Genomic DNA, 12,784 nt, shown 5'->3' on the forward strand with positions numbered 1-12,784 from the left:
TCCGAGTAAAAACAAAAAACGTGAATAGGGGTTTCCTGGGGGGGAGGGAGGGATGTGTACAACTTAAGGGTGATTATCTTAAACCGTGAGGGAGTAATACTACGCGGTGTAAGTAATAGGGATGCTGCAGAAACAGAATTAAATCGTGTGAATCTCTATTACAGGTGATGGCGCAACAGCAACGGTGGCAATAGCGTCAACCGATGCAAAAAGATAGAAAAGGGTATTTTTTCTTGTTTTAGTATTTGTTTCACTTAAATGATAACAATCTATCAATCTATCTATTTTTTAATTTACCAGTATAGATGGGTACTAGTACTGTAATGTGGGTGTAGGGATGGTGATAATCAATTCTTCTCTTTAAATTTATATCTTTTTTTTCGTTGTTGTTGTTGTTGTTTTACTGTTTCAGTTTCTGTACTTTTGTCTAGATTTCTACCTCTGCCTATTTGTGAGTAAATGTGTGACGTGTAATACAATGTCAGAAGCAGTGGGGAGTGGAAATGGGAAGGAATAACAACAAAAAAAATCTTTCTAAGTCCCCTCGATTTTTTTTGTTTACTTTTCTCTAAACACAAATAAACGTTTATCTAAATACTTGTGCGTGTGGGTATATATATATATATATATATCGGGGGGTGTGAACGAAAACTAAGAATTGCAACAGAGATGCGAAAGAGAAAGAGATTTCAAATATAGAAGTAAAGGTAAATAACAGCAACAAACAGGAAAACCAAATAGAAATAGTATTCATATGGTATTCACAATAACATGTAAAACATCAGATGAAGAATCACAAATAAAAAAGACGAAAGATAAAAAAAACGAAAGTTTGCAACATACAGGAACGCACTCCAGGATTTCCACGCTCCTCATTGCGACCAGTCATTCTTTACTATTTATTTCTTTTCTTTTCTTTCATGTAATATTACCGTACTGCAGAGAAGAGAGAAACACTCACAGAAACGCCGAGACATACACATAACGCCACGAACACAAAAGTGCAGATGAACCCTCAAAGGAAAAATAAAAGATCAACATGAAGGTGGGGAAAAACAGAACAAGTACAAAAAAGAAAAAAGAAAAAAACAATCAAATAAACAAATAAACAGATAAAAAAACGAAAGAAAAAGAAAAACACTTCAAAACAAAAGAGGTTCGATTGTGTTCGCCCATTATTCTCGCACTCGTTCATTCTCCATTTCTCCTCTTCATCAGCATTCTCCCATCATCAACAACATCATCTGTCCATCTATATATAAAAGCAAAAAAAAAAAAGAACAATACATCAATACGTACCCCTAAACTTCTTTACAACTCGTTACCTCAACGCACTTTGCGTCCTGCTGCTGATATCACACCCCCTACTCCATGGACTATTCCACTACTTTTGATCCACTCCGCTGATGTTTTGCCTAAGTGTACGTTTGTGTCATCCATCACTTCAACTTCAGCAGTATCACCAAAGTCTCCCATCTCAGCTGCCGCCTCCTCAGAGTGAATCAATTCCTCTGCAAAAACAAATGTGTGATGCAATCCACTCTTAACATTTGTCACATTTAAATCTCTTAACAATGGTACAATGCGAAATTGATCGCCCACTCTGCCATCATGAGACTTCATCATGACGCCACGAAGACTACCACCCATAACACCACTCCCGTTGTTGTTATTATTGTTACTGCTGCCATTGTTGCCCGCCGTCGTACTGCAGCCCATTCGTGCCGTCTCACCAAATGTAAATACTTGCCCATGTGGTGCTCTTGGACGTCCACTGTGATCTAAACTGCAGCATGGACGCCGGCACCATGACTGTGGGCCCTGCATCACCACAACGGTGTGCTGGCGTCCACACGAGATCGCCTTGACAACACCGCCAGCGACGAACTCAAGGTTCACCACACGGTAAGGTGATGCGATGGAGTCTATACTTTCCTTTGCCCCGCACTGTCCACTGGCGTTATCACCCCAGCAGTAAACGGCCCCACTGTCGGTGAGGGCCACCGTGTGAAAGGAGCCACAGGCAACATCCACAACGCGTTTGCCAGTAAGGGCCCCACGCACTTTACGTGGTACAAGCGCCGGTTCTTTATCACCGTGTCCAAGACGTCCTTGATAACCAACACCCCATGTGAAGAGTTCACCGGCGGCGTTAATCGCACCGCTATGCCACTGACCCGCATGTACACGCACAAGTTTGTGTTTTGTCTCCACATGCACGACCTGTGGCACAAGTACTACCGTGCGTCTTTCTGCACTTAGAGACTCCCCAATCACGCTGGGATCGCCGACTCTCGCCCGCACCTCCTCCGCTGTGCCAAGGCCGAGACACTCCAGCAATCCCCAGCTGTACAGTGTGCCGTCGTCGCCAAGTGCGAGACTAAAGAAACTACCACAACCGAGTTGCACAATACGACGTCCCTCAAGTGTGGCGACAAGTGTTGGTGTTTCCACCTTCCGCGTGGCGTGATCAAAGTGACGTGGGCCAAGACCACTCTGCCCGTGATTGTTATTTCCCCAAAAGTACACGTGATGATCGGCGGTGAGGGCCATAGCGTAGGCGTATCCCGCGGCGACGTGCACCGCCGGTTCTTGCTCAAACAACGGAATTCGCTGTGGTACTATTATAACAGCAGACTTATCATCTGGATGCTCATCCAGTTCACGCTGACTACCCAGACCCAATTGGCCCCAGTCGCCATTACCAAAAGTGTAGATATTGCCATCATCTGTAAGGGCGCAACTGTAATTAGCTCCCAGCGCCACATCCACCACTCGCACTCCAAATGGTGTGATGGGTGCTAGTGTTGGTACACTAATGTTCTGAAAACACTGTGTGCCCAACTCGCCAGATGCACCGGATCCCCAACTATACAGAAGTTGTCGTCGTGCATGACGCTCGGGTGTTAGTTGCCGTACAACTCCCTGCAAGTTAAGATACTCTGCAACTGCCAACACACCGGCAACGGGAACACCGGGTGGAATGACAAGCACGCGGTGCCGCAAGTAATTTAGAATGGGCCGGAAATAAACAGGATCAAGGTCTAGGAGAATGGCAGAATCAGAGTCCTTATCAATGGGAGGCATCCGATCTAGTTCACTGTTAATAAGAAGAGGAAGCAAACTATCACGATCAGCACATAGAGTGGATACAGTTGTTGTAAAGTATACTCCACCAACATTAAGTTTTACCCATTCTCGTCTACGTGGGAGAAGACTACATGCAGGGGTACAACTAACCTGATCAATCCTAGTCTGACTGTTTCTGTTACTAGTGTCTACGTCGCAAACATGTTCATCGAGATTATTGGGGTCTACGTACATCTAAAAAGTTTTTGTTGTTGTTATTCCTCTCCTTTTGTTTGAACTTCCCCTTAATTTTACAACTTATACGAATCACTCAAACTTTCTACAAGAATAATTATATGTATGGCTGCCTCGCCAACTCCACAAACAAAGTCCCTTAAAAAAAGGAATCACCTTGTTAAAACAAAACAAAACAAGAAAAAATACAAAATACCCAATACAATACCAGATAAGACATAATAATTAATAATAATTAATAACAATAATAATTAGTAATAATAATAATAATAATAATAATAATAATAATAATAATAATAATAATAATAATAATAATAATAATAATAATAATAATAATAATAAGAACGAGATAAGGGAGGTGCTTAGACACACATAGAGAATCAAGAGGGGAAAGAAAAAGACATGGAAAAGCATACACATGCGCACACATACATACATACATACACACAGTTACATACATAAATATTGTATGTACGGCAAACAATATAACAAAACAACATTGGCAGTAAAAACTATTGGCGCGTGTGTACTTATCCATTTCCAAAAACGGAGATAAATAAAACAAACAAAAAAAAAGAAAAACATATCAGCCTTCTTGCGACGTGACTCTTTGAATTGAAACCTTCGGAATCAGAAATACCGAAAAAGAACTAGGAAGTAAAGCAAAAAAAAAGCTAAAGTTGCAAAAAATCAGTTATTATAAGAGAAACAAAATACAAGAAATACTTATGTCCTCCAAACACTCGGAAAGTGTACAAAAAAAAAAATGCGTGTCTGCTTTCCCACAAAACCGCATCCACCCACCTCTTGTCATCGCTTGTTATACACAATATGTCGTAGGTATAAATATTACAAAAGACATAGATATTACATAGATAGATAGATATTACTGAACGCAATGGTGCAAATGAAAAATAGAAAGCAAAACGGAATCAAATGTTCCAATTACAAAAGTGTGCACAAGCAGAGTCAAAAAAAAAACGTGTTGTTGCTGTCGCTGTTTCTTTTTTTCTCATTCTAAATGCTACAGATCTCATGAATTACCTTTTATATTCATCTTTTAACATCTTGCTCCGTCAGAGCCTTTGACGGACGTAGATAAATAAATATATACGCGAATACGTATATATTTTTCTCCCCTCTCACCGTATGATTCAGATTATATAAGGCAAAGAAATACAGCAATCCAAAGAAAAAAGTTGAGGTTCATTCCCTCATAGCAAAGTACCACACATTTGTTCACTTTTTTATTTTTCTTTTTTTCTCCTCCTTCACTTTACTTTCTTTTTAGTTGCGTACATGTACCGTTTTTTTTTTTTTCTTTAGTTTTCTTTTTTCTTTCTTTTATTACTGGTGTATACATGGGCAACTAATAATAATAATAATAATAATAATAATAATAATAATAATAATAATAATAATAATAATAATAATAATAATAATTAAAAGAAGTATGAGGTGACTTATTCACCCCTTTTCCGCTACATCCATCAAAAGCACAATTCACCCCTTTTTTGTTTTTTTCGTCCCTCTTTATCAGTCTCTTCCTATCTGGTTACTTACTGTTACGCACCCTCCTTCTGTTCCTTCATATTTTCCCCATGCTGCTTCTCCATCTCTTTTATGTATTTCTGCTGCTTGTGGTACTCGATGGCCTGTTCTAGCAACTTTTGGTACTCCCGCTCACTCGCATCATTCGCCCGCAGCATTTTCTCCTGTTCCCGCAGTAGTGTTGAGAATTTGTCCTTGCTAGAGACATGCTGTGCCCCACTCGGACTGCTGCTTAACTGCGTGACTGCCTCATCCTTTGCCCTTCCACCCTGCGGCAGTGTAAACTTCACTACTTTAATGCTTCCACCCAATGTGTGGGATGAGGGCGATCGTGGGGCGGCAGATGAGAATAAGTCGGACGTCGAAGTACCACGAGGACTGACCGAACGGGCCGTGCGGAGTTCAATACGAGACGAAGGAGACCCCGTTGCTGCTGTTGCGGTTGATCCTGTGGCCTCCTGCTGGAGTTCTTGTAGATATTTCTCGGCCTCTTGCAATAACTCCTCGTGTCGGGCGCGGCTCTGCGCACTCATCTGCTCCATTCGCCGCTGCTCCTCCAACATTTCCTGCAGTCGTTGTTTGCTGTTCAGCCGTGAAGTCTCCGTTGGTGTTGTGGTTGTCTTGTTCTGCTTATCACTCACAACGTTACTGCCACTGTAGCTGGAACGCTTGCTAGCGATATTGTTAGTCTTCACCGGTGTCGTTCCACTACACTTGCGTTCATTCACTGGTGGTAACTTTAACGCCACACCATCGCTCTGACTGCCTCGCGGGCTTGTTTCAGCCTGAGACACTTTAAGAGAAGTAGAGGATAAGAGAATGCTGGGGGGAGAAGCGGCAACACCATTATCACCGAAAAACGGTTGATGTTTTTCTTCCCGCAGCCGTGGAGACTCCAATAACTGCACAGCACTAACCTTTCGAGAATTGCTGATGCCTATAGAACGTTCAGTCGGTTCTGTGGATTCCGTGAAGTGAAGAGAGAAACCAGTCTCAGGGCTTAACACTGACCCTGGAGAAGAGCATTCTTGTGAATTTTTCCTACTTTCTTCTACGATTGCCACACTACCAGTGCGAGAGCCCGGTGTCCCTGACGTAATAGACGATCGGGAATTTCTTGAACCACGACATACCTCTGGTGGATGAGGAGGCACAATCTGTGATTGTGATTGTGCAATTCCTGTATCGCCGGATTTCCGTATCTCATACATATCATCGTCCTTCTCGCTTGACTGTTGGGGTGGTTTGAGGTGTACATCCGTACTCTTCTTCTCCACGTGTAGTGTAGGGGTAGTAGTAGTTAAAGGCTGGTCAAAGCCATGAGATGGTCGTGCTGTTTCAGAAAGTAAAGCTGTTTTTCCTTTTTCTTTAATTTCATCATCTTCTTGATACTCTTTCACGTTGTTTATACTCTCCATTCCCGGTAGACCCGCTGTAGTTATCGTTATTGACTGTGTCGAAAACTCGGATTGCTCCTGGAATACATATGGTTGCTGCGATGAAACCCGTGGTTTTGAGTCGAGAAGTTGACGCACAGGTTCATCCCTTATCAAGGGCATCTCAGACTCGCTTCTCTCTTGTATTGAAATAGTTAATTCATCTCTCTGCACAGAAATGCCATTCTCGTTTCTTCGCGCCGGTGGCAATATTTCCACGTTTACCCGGGCGTTGTGAATCCCGTACTTCGTAAGTAACTCGCGAAGAGGATTTACAAGATCCTCTTTCGAACAAGACATGTTTGGTTTTCTCTCCTTTGCTTGTAAGAATCCTGTAATATACATATACAGAAACGAAGGGAAACAAGAAAGGAAAGAAAAAAGAAAGAAACACAGAAAAAAAAATCTTGAACCTTGCCTAGTTACGGATTCACTACACGAGTACTTATCAGACATAATATATATAAATATATATAATCTAGAAGTTTATTTTTTTAACTTTCTTCTTACACTCTCATTCTTTGCTTCTTGAAGAAATAACTTGCACAATTACAGCTACTACTGATCCTGGGAAAGGCAAACAATCCGACCTTACTTACCACTATGCATATGTATATATAATATATATGCCCAAACCCTTTTATAATCCCTATCCCCCTATTTCTCATTTCCCCATATCCCAATAACAATACTCTAACTGATCCTTTTTTTCTTTTACCAGGCTATTTCTTAGCACCAGCACCACCACCAGTAGCAGCAGCAGGAGCATGAGCAGGTTTTGCGTCAATATCTCTACAATACGGTTTGGGAGGTTCCTTTAAGAAAAGTGATGTTCTACCACCCGCCGGATTTGCACACTTACGATCTGGACGTTGTGGACCTACTTTGAATGGTCGTCCCTCACGCAGACACTCAATGAGTTGTTTCACCGCATCCCACGTGAGATCCTCCACAAAGTCGTATGAAAAGTGTGGAGGACGACTGTAATCGCTGACAACAAGCATTGGAGCATTCACACACGCCCCAAGACACTCCATCTCACCAAGTGTGATGAGACCATCCTTTGTTGTACCGTGCATCTTGACATTTAAGTAAGCCTCTGTGCGGTGCACAAGGTCATCGCAGCCGCACAGCATACACGGTGTGGTAACACAAAACTGTATATGATACTTCCCCACCGGTTGTCGATTAAACATGGAGTAAAATGTAACAGTCTCAAACACCTGCATTGGTGGTACTTCGCAGATACGGGCAATTTTATACATAGCGGTGACTGGGATATAACCGCCCTGCTGTCGCTGGGCGAGATGCAGAAGTGGAATCACCGCACTCTTTCGCCGACTACGTGGAAATTTTGGGAGAATGACATTGTTGATCTCTTCATAACTCGCAGTAGTGAAGTCCCACGGAATACGAGTGTTATTCGTGTCCGTGTTGTGATGACGCACATCGCCGTGAATCTCACGTCGTGTGTTGCCTAACAGTGAAGCAACAAGGGCAGATGCAGAAGGAACAAGTCGCCGCATCTGAAACACTAATAAATAATAGTAATAATAATAATAATAATAATAATAATAATAATAATAATAATAATAATAATAATAATAATAATAATAATAATAATAATAATAATAATAATATCAAATAAAAGCAGCGCAAAAACAAATACCTCGACGTTAATGCTGCTGCTACCAGCACCACCAGTTTTACTCAAAATACCACCGTCTTATCGCTATATGATTACCAAGTAAAATACGAAAATAAGAACAATATACATACAGTGTATAATGTCCCGTTAGAGATGGAGATAGAAAGAGAAAAGTGAGAGAGAAAAGAATATGACAATGTTAAGAAGAGTCAAACAGAAAAGAAAAAAACAATAAAATAATGCAGCCCTACTAGAGAATGAAAAAAAGAAAAAAAGGAAAATGCATACAGCAGTTACTGTAGCCAATTACCTTCTATTCTTTCCCTCGTTCTCATTTTATAAAGCTGCACCTGCTTCCTTTTCATTTGAAATTTGGCAGTGGCGACAACAGGAAACAAAGGAGAACAGAAAAAAAAAGCAAAGAAAAAAAGGTGAGTACTGCAGTATCTATTAGGACAAGAGAGTTGGAGAGTCAAACCTTATATATATATATACTTATTTCGTTCCTCTCACTCTTTCTTTCTTTCTCTATCTATCTCTCCGTGAGTTTGTATGCATTGCTCCAGTCTTTTCCCTGTATTGGTACATATTGATGTATTTGTATCCTTTCTTGGTCCATTAGTCCAGCTGCCGTTTATGCTGCAAAACCAAAAAAAAAGTAGTGGGAAAGTAGAAGGTGTTGAAGACTCTATCATTTGGTAAAGAAGAAGCATTACAGTAAAATAAGAGTTCGTCATCGTTGTTTGTTTATTTTCCCCCCTTGTTTTTATGCGCAGCAACAGCAGCAATAGCATCATCATCATCAGCAAATAGAAAGAGGCTAGAACTCACATTTTCTAACAGTCTCTCTTTTTGTTCGTTTTCTCTGTTTTTTGCTAATACTACTACTACTACTACTACTACTACTACTACTGCTATCTCTATGTCAACGGATTCCTCTGTGACGCCTTCTTTTCGTTATTACACTCAATCGTCATAAACTTACTGTCTCTGCTCTTCATGTACCTCTGTTGTTTCCTTTCATTTTCTTTTTTTCTCTTTTTTTTTCTTTCGTGTAGTACTTTTTTTCATTTTCTTTTTTTTTTTCGTTTCTTGGTTCTCTTCCCTTTCCCTTTCTCATTTATCCCGCACGTTTCGACTTCTTGATGATCTTCTTCTCCAGACTCTTGTGCACGAACGGCAGGACACCACCGCGGGCGATGGTGGCGTTCACTATCTGGTTCAATTCCTCATCTCCGCGAATAGCCAACAGCAAATGTCGTGGTTTAATACGTTCGGTCTTGTGCGACTTCGCCGCTGCGCCCGCCAGTTCAATAACTTCGGACGTTAGGTACTCCAACAGTGCGGCGCAGTAAATAGCGGCGGAAGCCCCACACCGCTGCTTGCGGTTGAGTCCATCCTTCAGCCGGGAGTGAATGCGACCAACGGGGAAGTTGAGATCGGCCCGGGCGGCCCGCGACATCTTATCACGTCTTCCCGCCTTTCCGCCAGTCTTGCCGCCGCGTTTTCCTTTCCCCTTTCCCTTTCCCTTCCCGCGTGCGGCGGCGGCCTTTCCCCCGTGTTTCCCGCCGGACGCGATGCTTGTCTGGTCGGCCGTGCCGGAGACCGGCCCCATCATGGGGTTCTGCTGCAGGGGGTCCTCGCCGGTGAGGGACATGTGGGCGTCTGTCTGTATCCGTATGGGTGGGTTTAGAGAGTTAATGAAGGGTGTAAAAGGAACTGTGGGATCCACGCGATTTAACCGGGGATTGCGCTTCTGGATTTGCTCCGGATAGGAGGGGGAATGAGGGGGTGGACTTTCTCCGCTTCTTCAACAGATGGTTTTCTATAGAAAGAAAGGAAAGAAAAAGGAAAGGAAGGAAAAAAAAAACAGCCTTGTCTAAGGAAACAGTAATGTGAACCACTCACTCGCTCGCTCGCTCTCTAGCTCTTTCCTAATATAGATAGATAAATAAACATACGTTTATGAAGAATAGAGAAATCACTCTCATAACCTTTCAAAAAATCCCAAATAATAGCTGGAAAATAAGTAAAAGAACTTGAATGCGCAACACACATGTAATGACACTCTTCGTCTTCTTCATTCCTTCTCTCCTCTTTCTCCTGTTGTTATTGCTCTCTGGCACACTCCGCACATAGTAACCTACTGACACCAGCTGAAATGTCGCACACGTCAACTCCAGTCAGCAGTGCACAAGGATAGTGATACGCTTTGCGCTGACAGTACCCACATAGGAGTAAACAGATGCCACTATTGGCACAAAAAGAGCATATCGTTATTGAAGTTGTCTCCACTCCAGACAACTCTTGTAACACAGTGTTTGAAATCACCAGTTGCAGTGTGGTATCATCATCCTTGATGTGATCATGTAGCAAACACCACTCCAGACATCTCTGATGCATCTCCAACGGTAATGTAGTAGTAGTAGTAGTAGTAGTAGTAGTAGTAGTAGTAGTAGTAGTAGTAGTAGTAGTAGATAATTGATTTCTCTCTTCACGAGATCGTTTTCGCCGTCCAGAATCAATTCCCATACTATCTTCACTAGCCTCAGTACACATATTAGTTATTTGGGGTACATGCAAATCCCACATAGGTCCCAAACAAGTACCAAGCGCCAGCTCATTTAACTGACGTACATGCTCTCGGTTACAAGAAGGATCAGTGTTGAGTAACCGCCGTAAAAAACGATACATCTGAACACGATTCTTAATGTCCAAACCGCACAACACACAACATCCACCGTGTTCAGGAGTTCTCTCTATATTATTGATATTATATCGACACACTGCTGTGCACGAATGAACCGTGCTTCGGGTGGGAACTGCCGAATGCACAAGCTGTGTCTCTGCTCCATCCAATGTGAGTTCTTCTGCTGTTGTCAATCGACGTCGAAAAAGTGGGGTGTGAAGTAGTTGTGTGTTAGACATACTACCACATCGAGAGATCTCTGGTGTAGTCTTCGTCTTGTCATCATCCCCGCTTGTGGGAGAGCAGGCGATATCAGAAGCATCAACAGAAGCTGTAGTTGACCTGTTTTCAGTCATCTTGACAGTACTTGCTGCCTCACCCAAATGCAGTAACGGAGGTGGTGTACTACTACCAGTATCGGTATTTGTATTTGTATTAATAGTAGGACTAGTAGTAGTATTAGTATTATTAGTAGTAGTATGCTGTAAGCGCAGTGAATGTGCCACATCTTGTACAAGTGCAGTTAGGGCAGCCAGTGTGGGAAGTGGGGTACTTGCCCGTTTACTCGAAACAGCACGATTACATAACGGGCACTGTGGTCTCTCATCAACACAGCGTTCTGCACATGACTTGCAAAAAACATGGCCGCAGGGAAATGACACAGGATGTTGAAAAAGGTTGTAGCAGACAGAACAGACAAGACTCTTATGGGCAAGATGCAGCAACGCGCGGACAGCCATCACGGTTATCACGGTTATGTTGTCGTTATATTTTCTTCTTTTTTCTTCTTTTCTTTCTTTTTTTGTTTTTGTTTGTTTGTTTCCTTCTCTATTCTTTTCTTTTTGTAATGAAGACACTCAGCATCTGCCGTCAGACCCGGGAGCACCTCATGTAAGACACACCAACCGTCTTTTTGGTCCTTCGTTACCTTTCTTTTCGCACAGCTGCAACAAAAACAAAAAGAAAAGAAAGAAAAAAGAAAAAAAGAAGAGAATATAAAGAAATAAAGAGAGAAACAGAAAGAAAGATAGAAAAATAAAAAACCAAAACACAAACAGAGAAAAGAATTCCAAGACTCGAAAAGGTTACACTCCAATAAATGTATCCCTCCCCATGATCACAGACACTGCACATATACAAGCAGTGTTTGCATGTCTCTTTGATGAAGGTTATGATACTGCCGATTGTGTTTTTCCCGTCTTTTTAGATTTCACCTTCTCTTTCACACTTGAGAGTTTCCCGCCTCCATCTTTAATTGCACCTTTCTGTGAAGTTTTTATCGCCAAGTGTTTGCGTTGTCGCCGCTCCACGCGATTCTTCTGTCGTTCCATATTGATCTGTCGTTTTACTTTAGACGCCATAGACTTAAACGCTGACCTTAACGTGGCGGCCCCATTACCAGCACTCGTACTACAACTATGACTACTATTACCAGTAGTAATATTAGCATAAGAAGAAGAAGGAAGAGTGGGTTCCTCACCTTGTTGAAATCGCAGCATAAACAAATTGCTACTGCGAATAAAGACAGATCCCATATAACGCCGGCGTGTGGCTGGACTCACCAGTGGTGTGGGAAAGCCCTTCGCCTGCAGTAATGCCCGTTCAACATCACACAGCCGCTCACGGCGACACGTAGCCTCTGCGAGGTTTATGTTATAGTCATCATCCAGCGCCATGAGTTTCCCCTCATACACGTACCCTTGTCGTGTTTCAACCTCAACGCGGAACAACACCGGTAGTGTTGATGGTTCTTGTTGTTGCTGCTGTTGCATGAGAGCCTGCTGTATGACCACAGCGGGTAGAGGACCCTGCTGTGGCGTTATCTGTGCAGACATTCCAAGCACACACACGCACACCCTCTTGTACTGATCGCCACCTTACGAAAAGAAGAAAATATTGAGAGAGAAGAGAGAAGAGCCAGGTGAACATACACATAGACACAGACGTACAGAAAGAGAGAGAGAGTGAGAGACGGATATACACAGATGAAAAGAAAGAGAAAATGATAGAGAGAGAGAGAGAGTTAGAGAGCAAGACAGTAATAAAAGTCATTTCCCCACACACACGCACATAAACAGAGAACTAACAAAAGAATATCATTGAAGCATTCAACAGTCTCGAGTCTCAGCCAAGAAG

The 12,784-nt window shown here is 42.3% G+C and overlaps 6 protein-coding genes across 6 annotated transcripts; all 6 read right to left on the bottom strand.

Moving 5' to 3' along the window:
- Positions 1–1,326: 1,326 nt before the first annotated feature.
- On the bottom strand, positions 1,327–3,324 carry LSM04_006121 (Regulator of chromosome condensation; the record flags this gene model as incomplete). The annotated part of the gene is made up of 1 exon (XM_067337648.1): positions 1,327–3,324. The coding sequence occupies one exon, from the start codon at positions 3,322–3,324 to the stop codon at positions 1,327–1,329; it is 1,998 nt and encodes a 665-aa protein (XP_067192909.1).
- A 1,565-nt stretch (positions 3,325–4,889) lies between these two features.
- On the bottom strand, positions 4,890–6,611 carry LSM04_003639 (uncharacterized protein; the record flags this gene model as incomplete). The annotated part of the gene is made up of 1 exon (XM_067337649.1): positions 4,890–6,611. The coding sequence occupies one exon, from the start codon at positions 6,609–6,611 to the stop codon at positions 4,890–4,892; it is 1,722 nt and encodes a 573-aa protein (XP_067192868.1).
- Positions 6,612–7,033: 422 nt separating this feature from the next.
- On the bottom strand, positions 7,034–7,837 carry LSM04_009694 (uncharacterized protein; the record flags this gene model as incomplete). The annotated part of the gene is made up of 1 exon (XM_067337650.1): positions 7,034–7,837. The coding sequence occupies one exon, from the start codon at positions 7,835–7,837 to the stop codon at positions 7,034–7,036; it is 804 nt and encodes a 267-aa protein (XP_067192984.1).
- A 1,242-nt stretch (positions 7,838–9,079) lies between these two features.
- On the bottom strand, positions 9,080–9,616 carry LSM04_007028 (Histone H2A/H2B/H3; the record flags this gene model as incomplete). The annotated part of the gene is made up of 1 exon (XM_067337651.1): positions 9,080–9,616. The coding sequence occupies one exon, from the start codon at positions 9,614–9,616 to the stop codon at positions 9,080–9,082; it is 537 nt and encodes a 178-aa protein (XP_067192927.1).
- A 452-nt stretch (positions 9,617–10,068) lies between these two features.
- On the bottom strand, positions 10,069–11,388 carry LSM04_002070 (uncharacterized protein; the record flags this gene model as incomplete). The annotated part of the gene is made up of 1 exon (XM_067337652.1): positions 10,069–11,388. The coding sequence occupies one exon, from the start codon at positions 11,386–11,388 to the stop codon at positions 10,069–10,071; it is 1,320 nt and encodes a 439-aa protein (XP_067192831.1).
- A 429-nt stretch (positions 11,389–11,817) lies between these two features.
- Positions 11,818–12,483, bottom strand: LSM04_006819 (LSM domain; the record flags this gene model as incomplete). The annotated part of the gene is made up of 1 exon (XM_067337653.1): positions 11,818–12,483. The coding sequence occupies one exon, from the start codon at positions 12,481–12,483 to the stop codon at positions 11,818–11,820; it is 666 nt and encodes a 221-aa protein (XP_067192924.1).
- Between the last annotated feature and the right edge of the window lie 301 nt (positions 12,484–12,784).

Source organism: Trypanosoma melophagium (genome assembly GCF_022059095.1).
Source record: "Trypanosoma melophagium isolate St. Kilda chromosome Unknown ctg19segment0, whole genome shotgun sequence".
NCBI classification, from domain to species: Eukaryota; Euglenozoa; class Kinetoplastea; order Trypanosomatida; family Trypanosomatidae; genus Trypanosoma; species Trypanosoma melophagium.